Genomic DNA, 25,314 nt, shown 5'->3' on the forward strand with positions numbered 1-25,314 from the left:
ACGGATGTATTATAAATTTAAGCTTTCTTGTCTAAAGGTGGATTAATTATAAATAATCACAGGTGTTAAGTCAGACATTTAGAGTTTTAACTGCATTATTTTTACCTTCTCATATATATATATATATATATATATATATATATATATATATATATATATATATATATATATATATACATCCTACTATCATTTTCGCATCGATACATTATGCTTTTCCCATCAATTTAGCATTGTCTTGCAAAGTAGCATCTGTATATCGACGCTACTTTACAAGACCTCAATAACTGTTTTCCTGTACTTGTTACAAGAATTTTAACCATCTCATTGATTAGAGTTTTGATACCGTGTTGGTATTTTAAAATATCCGCTTTCTCTTTTTATCCCTTACTGAGTTATATAAGTTTATTCCAGAAAATGTTTGAGTCTAAAATGATGGTACAGTGAAAATATTATATATATTTAGTTCAGGGTTTTACCGTTTACTCGCTGCCATTATATACATGAAAATGTATATCCCACTTTCATTATCAATCATTTTAGCATCAGAAATTTGGCATCGCTGTTGAATATAATATTGCCCACAACGAAATAGTAAATTTAAGAATATATATATATTTTTTTCATCCACAAATCATTTTGGAATCATGTTTGGTTAAAAGGAACGGGTTATGATATATTGCAACTACCTATTGTATCTTCACTCCAAATCGTCCAGTCGCGACGTACAGCCCCTCAAATGATAGGATTTAACCAATAAAATACAATAAGACAGAAAAATCAAATATAGCAGCATGTCAAAAAGGCCTTAATTGTATATCTTCGTTTCTATAAGTCCAATCGTGACGTACAGTATCTCAAATGACAGGATTTAACCAATTGAAAACAATGAAATAAAAAAATGAAATACAGCAACATGTCCAAAGGGCCGTAGTCACGTATCTTCGGTCCTATTAGTCCAATCGTGACGTATAGTACCTCTAATGATAGGATTTAACATAAATAATACAATGGGATAGAAAAATCAAATGCAGAACAATGTCAAAAGGGCCTTAGTTGTATATCTTTAGTTCTATTAGTCCAATCATGATGTGCAGTACCTCAAATGAAAGGATTTGACAAATAAAATACAATGAGGTATAAAAATTAAATGGAGTAGCATGTCAAAATGGCCTTAGTTATGTATCTTCGGTCCTATTAGTCCAATCGTGACGTACGATACCTCAAATGATAGCACTTAACCAATAGAATACAATGACATAGAAATCAAATACAGCATCACGTCAAAAGGGCCTTAGTTACGTATCTTCGTTTTTAGTGGCCCAATCGTGACGTACAGTACCTCAAATGATAGGATTTAACCAATCGATTACAATAACATAGAAAAATAAAATACATCAGCTTGTCAAAAGGGCCTTAGTTATGTATCTGCGGTCCTATTAGTCCAATCGTGACGTTTCGTACCCCAAATGATAGAATTTAACTAATAGAATACAATGAGATATAAAAATTAAATAGAGTAGCCTGGCAAAAGGGCCTTAGTTATGTATCTTTGATCCTATTAGTCCAATCGTGACGTACAGTACCTCAAATGGTACAATTTAACCAATAGAATACTACGACGTAGAAAACAAATACATCAACACGTCAAAAGGACCTTAGGTATATATCTTTGCTCCTATATATGTTATGTCAAAAGAGCCTTAGTTGCGTATCTCCTATAGGTCTAATCAGGATATATGGAGCCTAAAATGATAGGATTTAACAGAGATAATACGATGGTGGAGAAAAATTAAACATGGCGGCATGTAATAACACCTTAAACTGGCAGCAATAAAACGAATTAACGCACAGAAGTGTGTGACATATTACGTGACAGGATTATTAGCGAATACCATACGATTACGTCATGCATATCTTTGCATACGTCCACTTTTAGTTAACTACTTAGTATGTATTCAGTACTTTGCTTTACGGTTGTTGAGGCATGGGCTCTTAAACAGAAGAATGTTAAAAATCTTGAAAGCTTTGAGATGTGGTGCTACCGCCGTATACTAAAAATAAGTTGGGTGGATAAAATTACAAATGAAGAGGTAATACGCAGAATAAATAACGATCCAAAAGTTATACTGAATATAAAAAAGAGAAAACTTGAATAGTTTGGCCACCTGATGAGAGGACAAAAGTACACATGCCTACAAAATATAATGCAAGGAAAAATCCAAGGACGCAGAAATCCAGGCCGTATAAGAATGTCCTGGATGAGAAATTTAAGAGAGTGGTTTGGCTGTACCACTAACGAATTATTCAAAACAGCAGTAAATAAAATTAGAATCGCCCTAATGATATCCAATCTCCGATAGGAGAGGCACTTAAAGAAGAAGATATGATAAACTCGAAAAATCTCCAAGGTTCACTGTTAGACATATGCCTCCCGTTCAGTGCACACATTTACTGCTCCTTGACGCTGTGATGAGAATGAGATAGGATTTAACAAATAGAATGACAGAAAACTAAACAAGACAGTGTGTCAAACGTGGAATGCGTCGCAGAACGTGAAATATTAGCGTAAAATATCCATTTAATTTTTTTCCTCAGTTGAATAATTCCTGCTGGTATTTGGTCTAAGCTTACTTCTTTTCCCCATTCAAGCTGTTTCATAGCTAATTCTACTTCCTCTTTATAGTGCTCTGTTCATCTGTTTTGGTAAAACATAAAACAGTTGTTTCAGATATCTTTATCGCGTTTCCTTTTTTTATCGATGAATATGCTGTCGTTTTCATCTTCTACTATTTCATATAGAGCTACACGATTAACAATTCCAAATCAAGAAAACACAAATAACACTCAGAATTATATTATACAACTAATAGTCGAAAACATGATGCACGCAATTCCACATTTGAACACTACATTAGTACATTGTCTAAAGAAAATCATTCACTATAGATAGCAACAAAAACACTTAAAGAGACCTGAACAATACAACCCACCAAATAAGAAAGATGACGTTAGTTGAGGAAGATCAGACCAGGAAAAAATGTCAACATTTTCAGAATACCAGATAATAATAATCAAGCAATAGAACACTGAAAACTTTTGTTTTTAACTGTACGCCCGTGAATGACTTATTATTTTTTAAATAACACTTAATATTGCACTTTTTTATTGTATTTTTTCATCTTTCAAGATAATTCTTATAGGAATATATTTATTTATAACATACGGTCTTATGGTCTTATTACGGCTTTAAGATTATACGACCTAAATGTATCTTGTACCGCACTGCTAATTGAGAATTATGTTTGTAATGCGATAAGAGGTCCGGATATACGAGACACCAGTGACTCATGCCGCACTGATAAAAATTCAACAGGAATCTGCATTTCTATAAAAAAAATAGATTAATTTGTTTTGTGTATTAATTTAGTTTAGTTTAGTCGAACAAGAGTTGCAGTAACAGATTTTTCTAAATATAGAATGTAAACCATATTTCCAATGCTTTGTGAAAGAGAACCAGTTTATAATATTCCGGACGACGTAATAACACCTTATTTTAGAATATTGGTCGTTGAATTGAAATCATTGTTCAAGAAACGAATTATTCATGTGCAGATGTTTTACTATAAAAACATGTAAAACCAAAATCTCGATTAAAAAAGTTGCAACCAGCTACTCACGATGAAACTTGACCCCATAATTGATTTTACAAGTGATAAAATGGGTCGACAAAAGACCAGCTTTAATCCTTACAACATTTAAACATAATAGTTGTATCTTGTTTTAATCAAATGAAAAGAAAAATTATACACAAGTACTAAAACCACAAACTATTCTCGATTATAACTTGGTGAAAAAGAGTGTTGATTTTAGTGATCAAGTGGCTTCTTACCAAAGCCCAATACGCAAAATTCTGAAGTGATACCGGAAAGTGGCAGTGGAATTAATATTTAATGCCGCATTTAATACCGTAGTAGTCAATGCTAAGTTGCTAAATAATAGAAAACGTAAAAAAAGCGACAACCTATCCTTATGTTCAGACTGGAGTTCGCGGAAGCATTTGCAATTAAAGAAATGTAACCCTCACGACCAGTTACACCCAAAAATACCATCTAAGGCAAAGCGATGTAGATAATACAAAGAGAAGAAAGTGTACAAGATGTTACAAACTTTTAAGAAGAAGCATGACTAGTAGAAAGTTAAAACATACTGTGAAGAATGTGATGGCAATACTGCAATATGTCTAGTGTGCTTCATTGAAACACATTAAAAAATAATTTTTCTTATACAGGAACTATTATTGAGTAAAAACGTATTGGGCCTCAAGTGGCCTATAGTATTGGAAGTCGTAAGTTGATAGTTTCTAGTAGAACGTTTTTATTGTTAATTACCTCCGTAAAAGTGAGTTATAGTATTTATAAAAAGATGGATGTAAATAATATGCCTTCGACATCTAAAAAAGCTAGATGTGAACATAAACGTAGATTGACCACTGCTGAATTACAATCATTGTTAGAAGCATCTGTCGAGGACGATGTAGATTAAATGAATGATGGAAGTGACTCTGATTGACTCTGACGAAATATTTGCACAAAGTCGTTCAGAAAAATCGAGGAGTGCGTTTTGGAAAGAGACAACACAAACAGAATTTAAGACTTTTCTCGGACTTATGTTCCATATGGGGACAATTAAGATGAACCGTCTGAATGAGTAATGGAAAAGTATGGGTAACTTCTATAATAGTGTTGACTTGACTAGATAATTGCTCATAGCCCATATTAAGAAATAAGTGAATAGACAATCCTCACTTGTCAAAGAAACTGAAAAAACGTGAAGTGGTCTAAAAACTAAAAAGTCCCCTATTCAAACTGTTTTTAATAAAAAATTTAATAATATGTTTAAGTTTTTTTAATATACCCTAAAACTGAAAGCGCAAAGAATCGATTGCAAGTTACAAAATACTTGTAGAGTCATACTGTTTGGACAAGTACGGTTGTTTAAATAATCGGTTTCTGTCATAAACAAATTGAATAAATTGTAAAATATTTTTTGATCTGCTTGATATTTAGCACACTTTAATAACTGATCAATTGCCATAATTTCAAGTAGCTATATTACCTGTCGTTAGGCAAAAAACAAAGTTATTAACATTTATAAATTACTACAAACATAATATCTTAAAGTTTACGGTTTTTTGAAATTATATCAATTATTTATGTATTTAAATTTGGTATTTCTCTACATAAAAAACTTTTTATGGTCTACAACTTTTATTTGAATTATTTTTCTTTAGAATGTATACAAAACGTTTTATAAGCAAAAAATTTTTTTTTGCCTTTTAAGATTGTTTAAAAAAACAAAGCAAAATCAAGTGTACGTCTTTACGAATTTTTCGTCAGCTACCCCTCATACTATTTAGAATTTAAATTTCTGTATAAGATTTTTTTAAACTATTTAGCGAGGTTCCGTGAACTACTTTCTTATGGCATGGTCAAAGTCAAATATTATTTTTTTATGTGATTAAGCCACAATTATTGGTCGTTATTGAGATGAAAATTACATTTTTAATTAACTAATATTTAACGTTTTGATTTCCACTATTATTTTACAATAACTTTGTTTATTGTACAAATTATGTAAACATGTGTATACACATTTTGTACAAAAAAACGTTTTTTGAGAACGATTTCCGGAATGGAAATCAAAATTTCAAACATTAACAGGATCACAACCAATAATTAAGGCCTCAATCCCATAAAACCATAATATTTATCTCAAACTATTCATCGATAGCTTCGACTAAACAGGTTGTAAATTGAAATTTGAAATCTAAACGAAGAAAAAACCCGTTGAGACTGCAACTTGTGAGCAGGTAGTTTCAATGTCGTTCTTTGAACTTGAACCCAAAGCGATCGATATTTAGGTATCTAAAATATTATTTTAAGGATTAATACCGGCAACATCTATTGGCTCTAAAATGATGCCAAATACAGTGATTTTACCGCTCGATGTTAAAACGTAGGTATGACGTAAAAAATTAAATATATAAAAAAAATCGGAATATTGAAAAACCGACAACAGTGCCAAGCCTACAAAGGTGCACTAAACGAACATACACAATTTATAAATAGAAAATGATAGCAATTCTTGGTGATGCTAAATTACTGCAACGTGAAAAGAGTTTAAAAGGATAGCGGGATGTATATATATATATATATATATATATATATATATATATATATATATATATATATATATATATATATATAGGTATGTATATACCAGTCTTGTGTTTTATCACATTTTTAAGAATTTACAATGCCTCTTATGGAACTTAACTTTCTTATGGATGTACTAGTTGGTCTTATATGGGCTAAGTTTTTCACCTAATATGTGCAATAAGGTAAACAAATGAATGGGTTTATGTAATTGCATTGCAATTATGTTGCACACTTCTTTGACAATGATTTTCCTGATATCATCATCAATTCTTTAATTTAATTTGCCATATGGGCATGCATAAAATATTTAAGATATTGTTTTAAAGCTCTTGTAATTCCCTATTCATTATAGGGAATATATCATATATTAAATTATATACATTAAATTAATAATAGTATAAATATTATTAATTTAATATAATATCAGGACAATTTTCACAGTTGGTCCTGATGAAGATAGGCTTAGATAAGCTGTCAATTAAGTTTCACAGAACGAAATACTGGCATTGAGAAAAAGATGGGCCATTCTCATGATGTTCGATGTGAAGAATGCCTTCAATTCTGCAAATTGGTATCACATACAAACAAAGCTCAAAATAGCAGGGGTGTCAGACTATATAATAAATATCATAAGCGTAAATGTCAAGCATAAATATCAAAAGACCAGAATTTTTTAAATGTAACTGAAACTAATAATTGTTATATATTATACTTCTCACTTTATGTTGCAATTGCTGCCACCAAAAATCCCTAAAAATGTAAACAGTACCATAACCCTTTAGGTTTTACAGCACAAATTTACTCAGACTCTTTGTCGCCTGACCTGGAAATTCTATGAGTACTGTTACAATTATTAAAAGACATGTAGTGAGGTAAAAATTGAAGCAAAATGTTATACATGTAGAGCATGGTCTCAGCCCAAAAGTCTGTAGTTTTCGACAACACATTATTGGGAAGTTTTATGGTCAACTATATTTCAGTAAACAACACACTAGGAATCAAAACATGCTATAACCTTCTGGTATGTTTTCTGAAGAAAAAATATTAGAGAAAAAATCAAATAAGTTCTGAGGTCAATGAAAACTAGTAGAAAACAAGGAGGGGATAACATTGTCATCAAGGGTATTAAATTGGGAGATAACACAGAAATGAAAAATTAATATTCTTTACAGTTTGCCAGAACCAATATACATTACCATTGAACTGGAGCATTGTATTGACATAATGGTACCTTGTATTGGGTTCACATACTGATCCAATTGGTCTGGAATGGTTTCTTCCTGATGTTTTATGTGCAGCTGCAGTGGACATAAATTTGTGATCTTTCACTGATGAGTGAACAATGAATGTTAGCTCCATTCCAGACAATTCCAGACATGACTAATGTACAAAATACCAGTTTGTGAAAGCCCACACTCCATGATAATATTTGATGATTAAATAAATATATTTTTATATAAAAACTTTATTTTTTCCAAGTACAGTAATATCCAAGTACAGTAATAGTGTACATCTGACACTATTTTATTATTAATAACATCTATACTTGAGTAACATTTGATTCATGGACTCATGGTATTAGGATTGGCACGCATTTAGGTTCTTGGAATCATATATGATTCATTGGAGAGTGAAGTTGTAAAAATAATATTAAAATCTGGAATTATGGCTGTAGTTTTAAGAGTATGGTGATGATCTTAATTGGTTATTGACTTTATTTTTATCTTATGACTTTTTAGGAAGAATGACAAAACATTTAGGAGATCTGTGCTTACAAACTGGCCTTTTAACTGACAGCCTGTCATATTATTCTCAGGCAGCAGATATTTTAAAGTCTATAAACGATTGGCTTTGGCTAGGAGCAGCTTATGAAGGACTTTCTGCAGCTTCAGCATTGGTGCTTTATCCAGACATGCAAAGAAATATTCCGCTTCATAGAAATGCTAGTTTACAGGAAGGTTCTCCTCGTAAATCCAGTCAGACTCCTCCTGCTATTGCTTTGAATGTCAAAAAATTGATTACCAACACTTTAGCACCTGAAGATATATCCAAAAGATATAGAGAAGCTATTATACATTACAGCAAATACCAGAATGCAGGTATTATTGAAACAGAAGCAAGCTTTAAAGCAGCTAGGATTACTGTAGAGCAAAATCATGCCCTACAAGCTGCCAGCTTTTTGCAGAATGTTGTATATATTAACTTACAATTGTCTGAAATGGAAAAGATTCAAAGGTTTGAAACTTTAGCAGACTTATATTCACAGATTGGATTTGGAAGAAAGGCTGCATTTTGTTTGAGATTAGCTGCTACGAGGTGAGTTTAATATTATTTTCTGTTTGATATATATATATATATATATATATATATATATATATATATATATATATATATATATATATTTATATATATATATATATATATAAAATTATGCACAGATATCAAAGTGAAGTCCTGACAATACGCGCACTTAGTGAGGACCAGTAGAAAACATAGACATAATCTTTTCAACTCTTCATAGTGACCTTGACAAGTAAATAGCAATTAAAAAGTGACTAATATACACAAAAAAATTACGTATATGTGTCCCCTACTGTTCAAGTATATTGCCACCCAAGTGAGGCATTATACGCAGCTGTTAAAGTGAGACTGTATATATTTTTTAGTTATGCACACAAAGTGAGGACAACTTTACGTGTATTTTTTCTTACAGCTCATCAAGTGAGGACCATACAGTGTTGTCGACAAATATGAGATTGGTGGTTTCTACCGCCTTTTTCTGTATAACACAGTAAGAATTATTGTTTCGATGCTTCAGCCACTTGTAGTTATAAGAAGGATGTGGATGCTTTGTTCTTGCTCGTACTGTTTGTTAATTTTATAACATTTTAGTACCTAAGCATTAAATCACGGTAGACTTGACGGAGACTAGAGTAAAGAAATAGTTTTATATTTTTCAATAATTTACATTAAAGATGGATAGGAAAGCAAGAATTTTGAAAATGGCGTTAGTTGAGAAAAATAATATTCAAAATGGAGGATACAGTGATAGTTCAGATATGTGAAATTTATATTGAATTATTATGTGGTACAATGTGGGCCAAGGAAAACAGTCCACCTCAATATTTGGCAGTATTTATTATATTTTAAGGAAATAACGAAACAGGTCGATTTTTGATCTAAGACGGACACATTTTTACAGTACATACATCTGTCATTTGTCAAACCCCACCGTTCCACTTCCCCCACCCCTTATTTTTAAATAGCGAATAGGGGTCGTGTGCTAATTCATTTGAAAGGTTATTCAATTCAAAGGTTATTTATACAGAGTGTGCAAGAAAAATTATTTTGAATTAAATTAATTGACATAAAAAGAAAAATGTATGTAATTTATTTAACTCAAAATACATTCTACTGCTGACAGAAAACAGGAAAAATGTTTATAGGATAAATAAACATAGTTTGTCGCTTAAATTCAATATTCAACCTACCAAGAGGCAGATGGGTGGAAGCATGAACATTGAAACTAAGCGAAAAGCAATGTTTATTTATCAAAAGTTTTATTTAAAATTGTGCAACTAGTAACCCCGATGCACGCCACTGATTGATAATAAGATGGGTTTATTTGTGTTTTAGATAAGTTTGGATGCCGCTTTAATAATTGTAAAATTAGAAGTCAATTGTGAATACCATTTTTGAGATATTTGCAAAAAACTAAAAAATTATTTACACTTTATCACCCTGTATCTCAGAAACAAAGCATTATACAACCTATGTTTATATAAACTTTTTTTCGCTAAATAAGGTCTACTATAAAGTCCTACTAGAAGAACCTGTCTCACCCTGTATATTTTCATTTTTCCATTTAATTTCACTGAAGACGATTTTATGGCGTCGAAACGTTGTTTAACAATAAATTTTTATATATCGTTGAATTTCTAATAAAAAGATAAATTCAAATCTGCAGAAAACTGAATTTAGTCCTATTGGAAAAAATGAAGTTGATGATGGTTCCGATATAAAAATTTTTATAACGGTTTAATAGAGAACTAAAAGCGACAATCAAAAAGTGGTATTTATTTTGTTCTTAGTCTGTTAATAACTCCAAAAATAAATAAAAAAAACGGGTGTGGCAGTCCGGTGGGACTGCCTGTGGAAGTTACACTTCTATACACGCATTCGCCATTACAAATTTATTTGGGAGTCAATCTGCACAATCATTACATATGTAATTTTATAGGTAAGACATAGCAGAAAGAGAAACAGAATTAATAACAACTTACTAACAATGAAGGATTGAATCAATATTTTGATGAACATGTATATTTTTATTTTCATATATGTATGAAAGAGTTGAATACAAAATTTTTTTACACATACTCTGCAGTAAAATTCATTGTTTATTTTGTTATTAATATAATAATACAATACAAATTAAACTGCAATATTCATAAGTATTTAAAAATGACAATAATATACATAAAAAAATACACTACAATACAGTGCAACATAATTCCATATATAATAATACAATACAAATTAAAATGCAATATCCATAAGTATTTAAAAATGACAATAATGTAATAACATTAATAAAAAAGTCCTCCCCGACTGGGAATCGAACCCCGGTCTCCCGAGTGACGGGCAGGGATACTGACTACTACACTACCGAGGACATAACACAAATGTATTTCAAAATTGACAGTTCTGGATCGTACAGTGATTTATTGAGATTAATATTTTTAAATACAAAAGAATAATATAATTATGAACATTTAATAAATAATACAAAACATATCACATAAATAATAACATATATTTACAATAAATAAACAATAAATATTTTATTATATGTATAATATTATATGTGTATATATTTTTATATAATATGTATAATATTAAATTATATATACAAAAGGAACATTTTTATATTCGAGAGAGGAAGAGAGAGAAAATATATCTTCTGTCTCTCTCTTACTCATTATCTTACATATGTAATGGTTTCACAGATTCACTCCCATACAAATTTCCAACGTGGAGTGCGCGTATAGAAGTATAACTTCAAAATTTTTTCAAAACGGCTTAAGATATCCTTGATTTTTAGTGTCAAATTATTGCGCTTTTGATTACGCAACTGTTCCCCAATTTAACCTTCTCTCTATCTCTTACCGTTTACGAGATCCCCATACTTTGCATCTAATTTGACTCACCCTGTACAATACAATTAACTTTTTGCATAACTATTTTACAATTTTCTAAAATGCTTAATGTTTATTATTCATCACAAAAATTTTCTGTTTACCATTTTTTCAGGTAATGACATCAAAAAAGAAAAGATTATGGAATAAAAAAGACTATTTTTTTTTTTGCAATACAGAAGTACTTAAATTTTCTCGACATATTACCAGACATCATGAAGCCGAGATTGAAGTTTAAAAAATTTTGTCATGTTCAGTTGGTAGTAAAAAAAGAAAAATACTTTTTAATAAACTCAGAAACAAGGGAAATTTCCTAAAAAGTGTAACAATGATTGTGTTGTACCTGTGCGAAAACCTTTATTGGGAGAACTAGAACCAGCAACAATATCATCCTATTTACTTTGATAATTTTGTATAGGTTTCTATAAAAGAAAATTTCTTTATAAACATGTTAAGAAATGCCCTCATAATACAACAGACACCACAGAAAGAATTAATGCTCAAACAGAAGGACAATCTTTATTTTCGACATATTCCAAAAGTGATATTTTGAGGGAAGAAGTATTTTCAAAAATGAGATCAGATACAATATCTTTCACAGCTAAAACCGATAATTTAATTTGTGCTGTTGCAGAACGTTATTTGAAAAGTCACGGAGATCAACAGTTCCTATTAGTTGCATCAAGAAAAATGAAACAACTGGCATCTCTTCTAATCGAAATAAAGAAGAAAATAAATGTAAAAAATTTGCTTGGTGCACTAGATCCGAATAACTTTGATACTATAGTAAAATGTACTGAAATAATAGCTAAATATGATACTGATAATGAAAGTTATGGAGCGCTAACATGGGCACACAATTAAAAGAATGCGTTGATGTAGCTTATAGTATACAACTTAAAAGTTGTAGCACAGAAAGTGAAAATATGAAAAAATTAAAAGTTTTGAAATAATTAATTTCAAGTGAATGGCAGTATGAGATCTCTACCCTTGCAAATAAAGATCTACAGCAAAAAAAAATGGAACAAACCATCGCTTATTCTAGCTATCTCTAGCTGAAGATCTGACATTATTAAAATCATATCTAAATATTGAAGGAGAAAATTTCCGAAAAACATATTACAACAGGATCAAAATCAAAGTAACGAAAAAGCATTTAGAATACTTCAGGAAATTTGTTATGTACAGCTTATATTTATTATCGAACAGACGAAGAGTAAAAAGATCGAAAGCTTTCAAGCGAATAGTGATAAAGGGAAAACGAGGACGGGGAGTTCCTGTGTTATTTACAGAAGAGATGTCTAAAAATATTGAATTACTTTTGGCCCTCAGGGACAAAATTATTAAACAAAAAAAAAACGAGTATTTATTTGCTAACACTAAATCGACGAACAGTATTAGTGGAACAACTGCTGTATATAAACATGTTAGGCTTGCTGGTGCTAAAATGTAGCAGCTCTTACGTCAACAAAATTAATAAAGCATCTTGCGACCATGTCGCAAATATCACAAAACGTTTTGGTTTGTTTGACACAGTTTAGATACTTAGATAATAATCGATTTATATACATCAGAATATCTGACGGGTCATTTGACTGCGCAATTACAATTATTTGGTGTTTGGGACTGTTAATATTAAAAGGTCAACTTGGTTACCCCCCTTATTAACTTATTTAATTTTAGCACATAAGAAAAACGCTCAGACAGGTCGATTTTTAAAATAATCATAGTATATTATAGCGTCAATGTTTCGAACTTTACGCGATACTACGCGAACTTTGATTTTTTTAAATAGGAAAGTACATTATGTGACACTTCATTTAAAAGCTTTTGAAATACTGATTACAAAAATGTATATTATTTTAAGCCTTTTTCGCATAGAGCATAGGCGCAAAATTTCGCTCGAATTATTTTTAAATGCGTTAATTTTTTTCGAATCCTGAGGAAACTATTAAGTATTTTTGAAAAATTTAAACGCAGAATGAAATAGTACTGTATTATCTTTGGTCGAAAGTCCCTGAGAACTTCTATAATATCTATTTTAATAAGTCACAGGGGTGAAAAAAATTTTAGTCTAATATTTTATTTTAAATATATCATTCAAAATAAACTTTTTGTTTATTATAAGGGACTTTCTGCCCTCGGCAATAATGTAGTCTTTTATTCTGCTTTTAATTTTTTTAAAAATACCTATTAGTTTTCTCAGGATTCGAAAAAAAATAAATGCGTTTAAAAAGAATTCGACCGAAAAAAAGTATTATACATTTTTGTACTGTTTGAATTTATGCGACGATCCACTGTTTTAAATATGGGTTGAACAGATATTGCTAGTTGTATGGTCCTCACTATGTGTATCGTAAGTTATTCAACAGGGCATAGAATATACATGGTTAGAAAATATACGCCAAAATCAGCGCCTCTATGCGGAAAATCTCTGAACTAAAAATTGATGTGGACCATACAAAATGAGGTCCCACTTATTTTTGTAAAAAAACAGTTTTTGCTATCAGTACATGTCTACGAAAAAGTCTTACATTGATTGACTAAGTGAGGTCCATATACTGGACCTCACTTCAACCGCAGTTTTTTTTTATATATTATGGCTCACTTCATACGCTGGGAGAAAATATATACAGTATACTCCCTCTGTAACGAACACGGTTATTACGAGTTTTCGCTTATAACGAGGTACATTAGATGTAACGTGAAATTTCTATTGAACTATAACCCTCTATAGGGAGGTAAATTTGCTTATAACGAGAGAAAATAAGATTGAAAAACGTGTTTTTTTACGTTTTGGCCCGACCGTAGCTATAAATAAATACCCTTTTTAAGTGCCGTCCGCAATAAACTTCTTACAATTTATGATTCTTAGTCGGAAATATACAATTTATGATTCACAAGTGTCATTGTAGGGGGTTGACCATTCACACCTAATAATATAGGTCCTAATAGACAAGATGTGGAAAGTGTTTTAAAGGTTGTCCAACCTTTATCCACTTTATCCAAAGAAAAACGCAAATGAAGAAGCATAAAACTGTTTCACATCTTAAGAAAATATGATAGATAGAATACTGGACAATTTAAAGCAGTTAAAAATGACAGATTTCTTCCAATTGCAGACGAAGTAGTTTATGTTATTCTTGAAAATACGCTTTATACAGATTTACAGAATACAGATTTTTTGTTTTAACGTATAACATTGACAATAAAAGTAAACAACTCTTTTTTGTTTTAATGTATTTCATTGACAATAAAAGTAAACAACTTTTTTTCAAAAACGCCATTCAAACAATATTTATTAGCATCTTATATTGCTCCGAATGGCTTCACTATAGAAAGTTAATGTTTTAGAAAACTACATATTCATATGTATGCACAGTATTATTGTTGTTGGATATAACGAGATCCGCTTATAACGAGGTAATTAGTCTGCCATTTCAGTTCTCGTTATAGAGGGAGTCTACTGTATATATATATATATCTGTACCTTAGTGCTAAAACAACCAATGTCAAAATTTCTTGTGTTGAGTAATTCAGGTTTAAAGATTTGCCTAAAACTTTCATATTGTTTTACTTCGCTTCAGTTATACTTGGCTCTTTGTGATTTAGGCAACTTTAAGGTGATTCATACCTGATTGTTTTTCTGGGTCTTACCCTAATTTATTTTATTTGGTTAGTTAAAAAATATTGACATTGGTTGTTATTGCATAGAAATATTTACTACATGAAATAAGTAATAACCCCTTAACCGATGACATTGGTTGTTAATGTCAATGTGTTTTTTCGTCAAAATCCGCAGTGTATTTTACTCAGTAATAAAATATAAACAATCAATTATTAGAAATTTATAGAATAACAATTTTTTTATTATAAATTAAAAAAAACATTGTTTTCTCTGTTCTACAATATTAGGTATAGAAGATACATAACTGAAACATTACTTATTATTGAAACCAACGTAACATATTATAATTTACACTAGGTACATACATATTATCAACTTAAGCAAAATCATCTTCTGATTCTCCATTTTCCCTATCACCAGCAGTTTTCAGAGATTGAAAAAAAAGATGACTGGCGGGGTTGATGTATTTTAACAAACTGCATATGTCATCAATTTTTTTTTATCCAGCGGTCGCGGCTCTGCGTACCTGAGCAGTAAATTCCTATTATTAGAGGACGACCTCTGTATTCTTCTGTTGATGTCAAAAATTTTAAATTCCTCCTTTTCGTCGAAACTTAATTTGTATTTTATCACCCCTGGTTCGCCTTTATTGAATTGGAGCCACTTTAATTTAAACCATGGCACTTTTTCGTTTTGTATGTTTTCTTTTTTGTGGATAAAAGTGGTTTTTAACAGCTTCTTGAAATCCAGAAAGTCATTCATGGTCATTTCCACGACATTTATCTGTTTGCCCACAGATCTGATAAAATTTGCCCAATCGTGAGGCACTTCAATTTTCATGTTTGTCTTCTTTTTCCCTCTCTCAATTAGAGAATGGATGGTGTCGGCTTCCATGTGGGAATGCCCAGGTTCTAAAAATTTTTGGTTTATTGTCATAAGATTGTGTGCAAAATCATTATCTTTATTTTGTGCCAATCTCATCATAAAAAAACTGAACATTACCGCAACATAAATATTCCTATTTTGTCCTGGGCAGGTGTCGCTGAAAAAGTTTACCACTTCAGTGCAAGTTGGGAGGCTCTGTAGGTAGGCCCAAAGACAAGAGGCTATTTCCTGGCCACCACGTTCCGCAACGGATTCATTCCACATGTAACAAATTGGTGTAGCTTTTTTATTTGATACGGTGTAAAGTGTAAGGTTGTATGTCCATAAGGATCGTTTATAAAAAGATACACTGTTATTTAGAAAGGGAGTAGGTAGACACTTTTCTAAGTCAAAACTGGCAAAAGCCACTTTCTCGTCATGTAGGGACATTTCCTTATCTTTTTTTTCTCTAGATAAGATGTTTCAGCAAGGGTAAGGTGTGCGTCACGTTGCTCGGTAATTTCCATATTAGGATTAGGCTGTTGCAGCTGCAATTTAAATTTATCGCACTTTTCGCAAGTGTCGTTATAAGGGCGCTTAAATAATAAATTAAAATTTTCAACAAAAATTTTTCTATAGGCCGACTCTTTTACTGTTGAGATAACTCCTTGCTCAATGCAGTAGTCTTGGAACAGCCTAAACATTTTTGAAATGGAAAGGTCACTCGAAAGATACTTTTTACTGGTTCTCTCTAGTGAATAGTGGCTTTCCACTGCTGGGAACATTGATATATGAGCCATAACTCTCTCTTTCTCTAAGTTGCATATTTTGGGCTGCTTTCCATGTCTTCCTCTCTTATCAGGGGGGCACATATTAGTTCCTGTTTCTCTTTTTTTTACAACTATCATTCTAATTTTCATTAGACTTATATCAAAAGTATTCAAGAACATCGTCTGACATACCTCAACTCCTGCAGTTGGCGAAGGAAATAAGACATACTTTCTAGAAAATTTTCTTCTGCTACTTTCTCCGTGCGAACGCAATCGTTCTGTTTGTTTTTTGTGTTCTGTAACACTGGAACTCAGAAACTGGTTCTGGGCATCTACTGGTAGTTGATAAAATTCCTTAACAATACGGTTTCTACTTTCTTCGGTAATCAGCTCTTTACATTTTTTTCTGCAATTGCATGGTGGTTTTAGAGACTTTGCTTTTATCGTTTTACCTGATGTTGTAACGTATTCTTTGCCTCTAGCCTTTGCAACTTTTCTCACATTTCTTTTCCAATCTTTTGCATTATTCTTTATTTTTCTTGATGTCAGGTTTTGTTCTGGTCGTTTTGCAAATTCAACTGCTTCTCTAGGCAAACTTGGAGAAGCGTGATCCTCAGATTGTGAAGAGTCAGAATCGGACTTGCCTTCGAGGATGTACTCATCAGAGCTCCCGTCTGATAAATCTAAAAAATAGTTTAAACATAAATGAGCCAACTGCACAAATTTGAATAGCTTTCTACAAATAAAATAATGCAGTACAAACCATTTTTGTCTGATGAATCAGAAACCTCATTATGAAGCTGGCGCAAATAATTTGAGGGGCCAGGTGTAGGGTTTTTATAGTCTATATTCAGCGGCACAACATCGGTAACTGGTTGTAACTCAGTAAAAACTTTTGGTTCCTCCATCATTTCATCGCAGGTAATGAATTCTCCTGCAAACATGAAAAGTTGTGACAGGCCTGTTCAACTAAGCATGTGCTCAATAATTTTATCTACCGAATTTATCAGATAATAAGCCCAATACTATTTTGGTACAGAACAAACCTTTTTTGTTTAAGGAATCCAAGTCTTTCTCATGAAGGGGGCCAGAATTAATTTGGATAGGGTCAGAGTTGTTTTCTCTGCACAGCAATGCATTATCCGTTACTGGTTGAAACTCAGCAAACAATTGCTGTCCTAAGTATCCAGTTGAATTTGAGCTTTTCTGATCTGCAAAAGAAATATTTATAATAAAACGTTGAGCCTACCTTACACCTAAAAAATTGTTAATCATCTAACTAAAAAGTAAATAATAGTAAAACATAATGTTTAATGAAAACAGCAAGCCAACTGAGTATAATTGAAAAATAAGTAGGAAGATAACCATTTCTACTCACCATTCTTTGGATTTGTACACAAAAGTACAAGTTGTTTTCCACGTTTCATGTTTACACAAAACAAAACACAAATTACCTGCTTAGCAAACAAATTTAAAATAAATCGCAATAAGGTAAAAGATAAACTTTAAAAAAGTATTTAAAACAAGTTTCGTTTTTCTATAAAAATTAAAAACAAAAAACTGAATTGAATGACAAACAATATGAATGTTTCATCACGAATGGAATGTCCAATGTCAGCTGATTGACAAAACAGTTTTGCCAATCTGACAACCAAAGTCGACATTGGTTGTTATTGCACAAAGATAAACCGATCTGAATCGAAACTAAAGAAACCAATGTACACTCTGGCTTGACATTGGTTGTTCTTGCACTAAATTGCGATAAAAGTAAATAACCAAAGTATACGTTGGATGTTATAGCATTAAAAATATTTCTAGATAATAATGACATTGGTCTATCAGTTATACTCTACCTCTGAAATAGCACTAGTTGAGACATTGGTTGTTCGTGCACAATATAAAGGACACCGTATTGCACCCGTTGCGATGAAAAACCGAAAATCTCAATTTTTGACATTGGTTGTTTTAGCACCAAGGTACAGATATATATATATATATATATATATATATATATATATATATATATATATATATATATATATATATATATATATATATATATATATATATATATTATTGCATTAAATACTTTATTATTTGATATAACAGATGTAACAAACGAAATGTATGTTAACATTTCTGTTTTTGATAGAATGGCATATATCATATTTGTATCAAAAATATAAAAAGTATTTTAATGGAGTTAACAGTCAAAGAGGAGAGAACTATTATTGGTCAATTTCTTTGTGTTGGAAAACAGTGCAGTGGAAATATACGACTTCACTTGTACCAAAGTAAAACTTATGCGTCGAAATTTTCATCACTGTCGCTTGTATATTGTGTGGTACTGGTTTGAGTGTGTTTAAGCCATTGGTAAAATCCATGATAGATTCGATCTATAAATGGTATTAGGTCGAGAATATCTTTATATTTTAAATAGTCTATGGATACAGGACGGAAGCTGGAAGTATCTGAATATTAGATATGCCTTTTGTTAGCATGGACATTGAACCAAACAGTTCATCAGGATCTAATTAGTATTTGAAGCCTATATATATATATATATATATATATATATATATATATATATATATATATATATATATATATACAGTATACTCCCTTTATAACGAACACGGTTATTACGAGGTTTCGCTTATATCGAGGTACATTAGATGTCCCGTGAAATTTCTATTGAACTATAACCCTTTATAGCGAGGTAAATTTGCTTATAACGAGAAAAAATAAGATTGAAAAACGTATTTTTTACGTTTTGGCCCGGTCGTAGCTATAAATAAATACCCTTTTTAACTGCGGGCCGCCCGCAATAAACTTCTTACAATTTATGATTCTTAGTCGGAAATGTAAAATTTATGATTCACAAGTGTCATTGTATTGGGTTGACCATTCACACGTGTTTTAAAGGTTGTCAGAAACTTTATCCAAGGACAAAACGCAAATGAAGAAGCATAAAACTGTTTTACATCTTTAGAAAATATGATAGATAGAATACTGGACAATTTAAAGCAGTCAACAATGACAAAATAACTTTATACGCTTTATACATATTTACAGAATACAGATTTTTTGTTTTAACGTATATCATTGACAGTAAAAGTAAACAACTCTTTTTTGTTTTAATGCATTTCATTGACAATAAAAGTAAACAACTTTGTTTTAAAAACGCCATTCAAACAATATTTATTAGCATCTTATATTGCTCCGAATGGCCTCACTATAGAAAGTTAATGTTTTAGAAAACTACATATTCATATGTATGCACAGTATTGTTGTTGTTGGATATAACGAGATCCGCTTATAACGAGGTAATTAGTCTGCCATTTCAGTTCTCGTTATAGAGGGAGTCTACTGTATATATATATATATATATATATATATATATATATATATATATATATATATATATATATATATATTGTTATGATGTATTGTTTTTTTGTTTGAATGATGAGCTATGAGTATTTTAATAATATAGGGTTTTTATCGCGGTTCTCAAAGAATTAGTTTGTAAGTACTTTTTTAAATTATCTTTATTATAACTATTATGAAACACACATATATATCTAACCTAGTAAATGTAAATTTAAAATAAACTATCTTTAAATTGATATTCTTATAAAACTAATTAAATTCTATAGACAATGTAAAATTTAAACAAACTATCTTCAGAATTGAAACTGTTATGATACTAACTAAATTATATTAACAAAATTTTGTACCTTTCTTTCACTGAATGCCTAAATGAACTGTTTTCCACTATATATATTCTAATCACCACTGAATGTCTTCGTACTTCGGTTATCCTTGTTTTTTGTGAAATTACTTTTTCCAGTTATCAGCTTCTACCAATTTAAGGTATATTTTTCTTCACCAGCATTTATACACCACCAAGCAAACCAGCAAACAGCATTTATATTTATTCTTCTTTTCAATATACCAATATCCAATTATTATAAGTTGATTTATACTAATCTCCAATCATAATATAATTTAATTTCTTCCAATATACTTTTTTTAATCTTCAATAATTATTTGTGTTTAATTATAAATGTGCATTAAATTATATGCATAATTTTTAATCTTCATTTAACTCACTATATTAAACAATTGGACTATTTGTACTTGATTCACTGACTCCAACTAACTTTCATATTTCTTACTAAACTTTTCTGACTGACTTCTTGAAAATTCTGAACAATTTACTTCACTAACTAAATGTGTCTACTAACTTTCATAATGAACTGGCCTGACTTCTGACTAAAAAACTGCCATCTTGAATCCAAATCACGGGTATTTATATCTTTTTGGATGCTCTAGAATCATCTGGTAAGAAATCATGTTCCAATTTCGTTCTATTTCTTCGATATGGATGTTCTCGAAAAAATATCTGTTCCATCCACCGACATAATCATTATTCCAGAATGTTCGACCGTAAACAATGGTCACACTCTGCACTCTGGAGAATTCGTTAATATTCCATTGATAATTTTGTTGACATTTAGGCTTTTCAGATCAGAATAAACATTCAAATTAGTAACTAACACTCTAATTTAATAAAATACACAATTCAAACAATATATTATTATAACCCCACTTTATATTCCCAATTATTTCCTAAAATGTCACTTGGAGAGTAAGTATATCTGTCTATCACTCACTGTATAGTTGGTTGCCTATGCACATGGCTCACTTAAATATATTTACAACATTAAAATACAACTTTTTACAATTATTATATGCTAATTTATTAAAAATGCCCTCACATAAATATATTTTTATAAAATTCTCTAGTATATAACTTATTTAAAATAATCAAATACTTTTTTATATCTAATATTATGTAGTATATAACTTATAAATTATTTTCTATAAACCCCAATTGTCACAATACCCCAAAATAATATTTAAAATAAATAATTTACTTATTATTTTTTTAAATATTAATTTTCTCATACCTTATTAAATTTAATAAATCAATTTTTTTTTATTTAAAATGTGTTAAATACATCCCTGTTCGCTGTCTATATCAAAGCAGAGAACAACGTAGCACAGTTCGGCTATTCTATGGTCAAACTGTCATGTCAAATGGAGAATGGATTTTATCAGAGAATAAAATATAACCTTAATTAAAAATATAATCGATATGGTGTTCTGTTTATTTATAGACAAAATCTAGGAATTATTTCCATTCAAAATAACTTTCATCAATATAAATTGGTAAGTTTTTTCACTTTATTATATTAGAAAGACATTTTTATAGCAATTATAGTATCAATTTTGTGTCTAACCCCAAATTATGATTTTTAGGGTACAAATTAATTTCCATATATACAAAATTCAACAAGTATGATGTCAAATTGATTCAAAATAATGAAATCTACCATCTACCATTTAACAAATCAAGTCTATTGAATAAAATGGATATATCAGTAAGCTGTTAGTATTTTTATAATTAGTGTTAAGTTTATAATATATTACTTCTTTTTGAAAAAATGTACATTTTTCTTGATTTATTTTAAGTCCAACTTTATTTAATCTGTTTATTATAATTTTTAGGTGTTTCTCATGATCTTCAGCCGTTTTAGAAACAATTAATATATCACCAATGTAGTGAATTACAAAATGTTCATATTGATCCAAAATATCATGAAGACATCTACATAGAACACTGCAAGATGATTGAAGTCCCAATGGTAGTACTTTGAATTGATATACTACTCCATCTATCTGAAATCCTGTATACTGTCTACTTTTTCTTTCTAGAGGTATTAACCAAAAACTATGCTGTAAATCGATTTTAGTGAAAAATGACATTCCTGTAATTCTTCCTAGTATTCCATCTTCTAACATATTATTAATCGTTCTGTTTACTTCTTCTCTGTATTTATATGGTATTGTGTATGATTTTGTTTTAAAATCTTTTTCTTCTTTAACTTTTATACTATGGATATAATTTTGTGCAATTCTATTTTCTTTATTGACAAGTCCCTTGTGTTGCTGCAATATGGAAATGACTATTGATTTATATTCTTCAGGGCAATTTAAAACTTTTATCATATCTTCTTCTTTACAAATAAAATTATTCTTCATTATGTACTCATTATTCCTTGCTTCCAATTTTACGCACTCCGCCTCGTAGGCATCCATCTGCTTAAAATTTCCATTCCTTAAATATTCACTACAATAATTATTCTTTACATTCTTTTGGGACATTTCCCTATCATCAAAATACATTTCTTCTTCATAAACATCATTATTTTCTTTTAATAATATCCTATCAACTCTTATTCCTTCTTCTACCTCATCTTTCTTCATAAATTTAATTATTTGCCCTTCCAAAGTTACCATTTTTTCTTCAAAATCTATCTTTACTTTCTTCTTTTCCAATTCATCATTTCCCATTAATATATCAACACATAAATCCTTGACAATAAATCCTTGTATATTAATTTCTTTATTAAGAATATTAATTTTAAAATTGGCTAGTTTATCAATTTCACCCAACTTCTTATTATTTGCACCAACAATTTTAATTTTTGGAATCTTTATTATATCTGATAATTTTAATGTATTAAAAATAAAATTCTCCGAGACTAAAGTACTTTCTGAACCAGTATCTATCATAATCTTAATCATTTTATTTTTGGCCAAAGCATTTATATAAATTAAATTAATAGATTCAATAATTTTCTCTTCATCTAAAGAAATAAATTCAGAAGGTTTTTCATAATAGCAATGGCCTAACTTTTAATTCAGAAAGTTTACTGCACAAAATTTTGATTATTAGAATTGTCAGATGGTATCTGACCACTTGGATCTGATGTCCTATGTCTTTCCCTACTATGACTTCTACTCACATTTTCTTGCCTTGTACTATTTCGTTCCCTGTCTTCGCAGCTTCTATTCCTTCGAACACAATTTACCTGTCTGTTATAGTTAGGTCGCTCTGTATTTCTTCTATTGTTAAAATCTTGTCTATTTTTATTAGTACTGTTATTAAAATGTTGTCTATTATAATTAGTATTATTATTAAAATTTTGTCTATTATAACTAGTATTATTATTAAAGTTCTGTCTATTTGGATTACTGTTATTATTATTAAAATTTTGTAAACTATCACCATACCTAGTATTATTGTTATATGATTGTCTATATTGTTGATTATCATTTTTATTATATTGAAAGTTATTATTGTTTTTTCTGTTGTTATTATTACTTGTCATATTGCCTCTTTGTATTCTTTGAATAAAATTAATAAAACTATCTATTGTTTGAATATTTTGTACAGTTACGGTTTGCACAACATCAGCATCAAAATGTCTAGATACATTTAAGACTGTTTCATCCTCTCTAAGTGGTGGTTCTAAATATTTTGCAACTGTTATCAATTTCAATGCATAATCTACCATATTTGATTTTGAATTTTGATTATACTTTCCAAAATATAGAATTTCTCTAAACTTGGCTTGCTCTAATTCACCCCAATAATAATTTAAAAATTTATTTTCAAATGTTTGAAAATTATCTAAATCATTCTCAATACTAGCAAACCAAGTTGCTGCATTGTCATTTAATGTCATTCTAATATAATCTTTAATATCATTAATATTATTCACAAATCTTAATTTATGTTTTAAACTATTTATGTATACTCTAGGATGCAAATTTTTTATATTACCAGAGAATTTAATCCCAGTCTCATTTGTTAAATTTAAGTAAGGTCTCCCTATGTCTCTCATTTGTGAAATATCATCTATTCTCTGTTCCACATTTCTTATTTGATTACAATTTATTTGGATATTTTATTGTATATCGTCTAATTTTTCTTCTGTGTTTCTCATGTCTTCGTTAATTTTTACTTCTAAGTTACATTTTTGCAACTCTATTTTCTGTTCTATATCTATCTTATTATCTTGAATAATCCTCTTTACTTCTGTCCTCTCATTGTCTATCCTTTTCTTGTAGTCATTCCGTATACTTTTTATTTCATTTGCTACTTTTTTCTCTGCAGCTTCAAGTTTTTTATCCATTTGTTTTACAATTTTATTATTATTATCTTCTATTTTCTTTTCTAATTTTCTATAATTCTCTTCCAATTTCTGTTCCATTTTTTTCATGTCTTCTTTGATTTCTTTTGAATTCTCTTCCAATTTTTTTATGTCTTCTTTGATTTCTTTTGAATTCTCTTCCATTGTCTTGTTCATCTGCATCATTAATGACATCAAAGCTGCCATATTGACATTTTCCTCTCTTTCTGGATTCATTTCTGCAGTATCTTGTGGAACTTGAACTAAACTCTCCTCTTGTATAGGTTGTGTTTCTACCTCCACATCTTCTTCATTCTTTTTGCTTCTTGTACCTTTCTTTCCTTGAGACATTTTGAGACTTTACTTGTTCAAATATAATTAAAAATAAAATCTATAATTTTTTCTTTCTACTGATAATTAATTTAATTATATGAGAGCACTTATCTTCCCAAACTAATTCTTTTAAATAGAGAGCCACCGCGTTGGGTGCCAAATTGTTATGATGTATTGTTTTTTTGTTTGAATGATGAGCTATGAGTATTTTAATAATATAGGGTTTTTATCGCGGTTCTCAAAGAATTAGTTTGT

At 30.1% G+C, this 25,314-nt stretch overlaps 1 protein-coding gene across 1 annotated transcript in view; it reads left to right on the forward strand.

Annotated features, from left to right (window-relative positions):
* The window catches only part of brun (trafficking protein particle complex subunit brun), a 112,555-nt gene that overhangs the window by 988 nt on the left and 86,253 nt on the right, over window positions 1-25,314 (forward strand). The window contains exon 2 of the mRNA XM_072534949.1: window positions 7,958-8,534. Within this exon, the coding sequence (XP_072391050.1) occupies window positions 7,958-8,534 (577 nt within the window). The remainder of the gene's footprint in view (window positions 1-7,957; window positions 8,535-25,314) is intronic.

Source organism: Diabrotica undecimpunctata, chromosome 6 (genome assembly GCF_040954645.1).
Source record: "Diabrotica undecimpunctata isolate CICGRU chromosome 6, icDiaUnde3, whole genome shotgun sequence".
Lineage (NCBI taxonomy): Eukaryota > Metazoa > Arthropoda > Insecta > Coleoptera > Chrysomelidae > Diabrotica > Diabrotica undecimpunctata.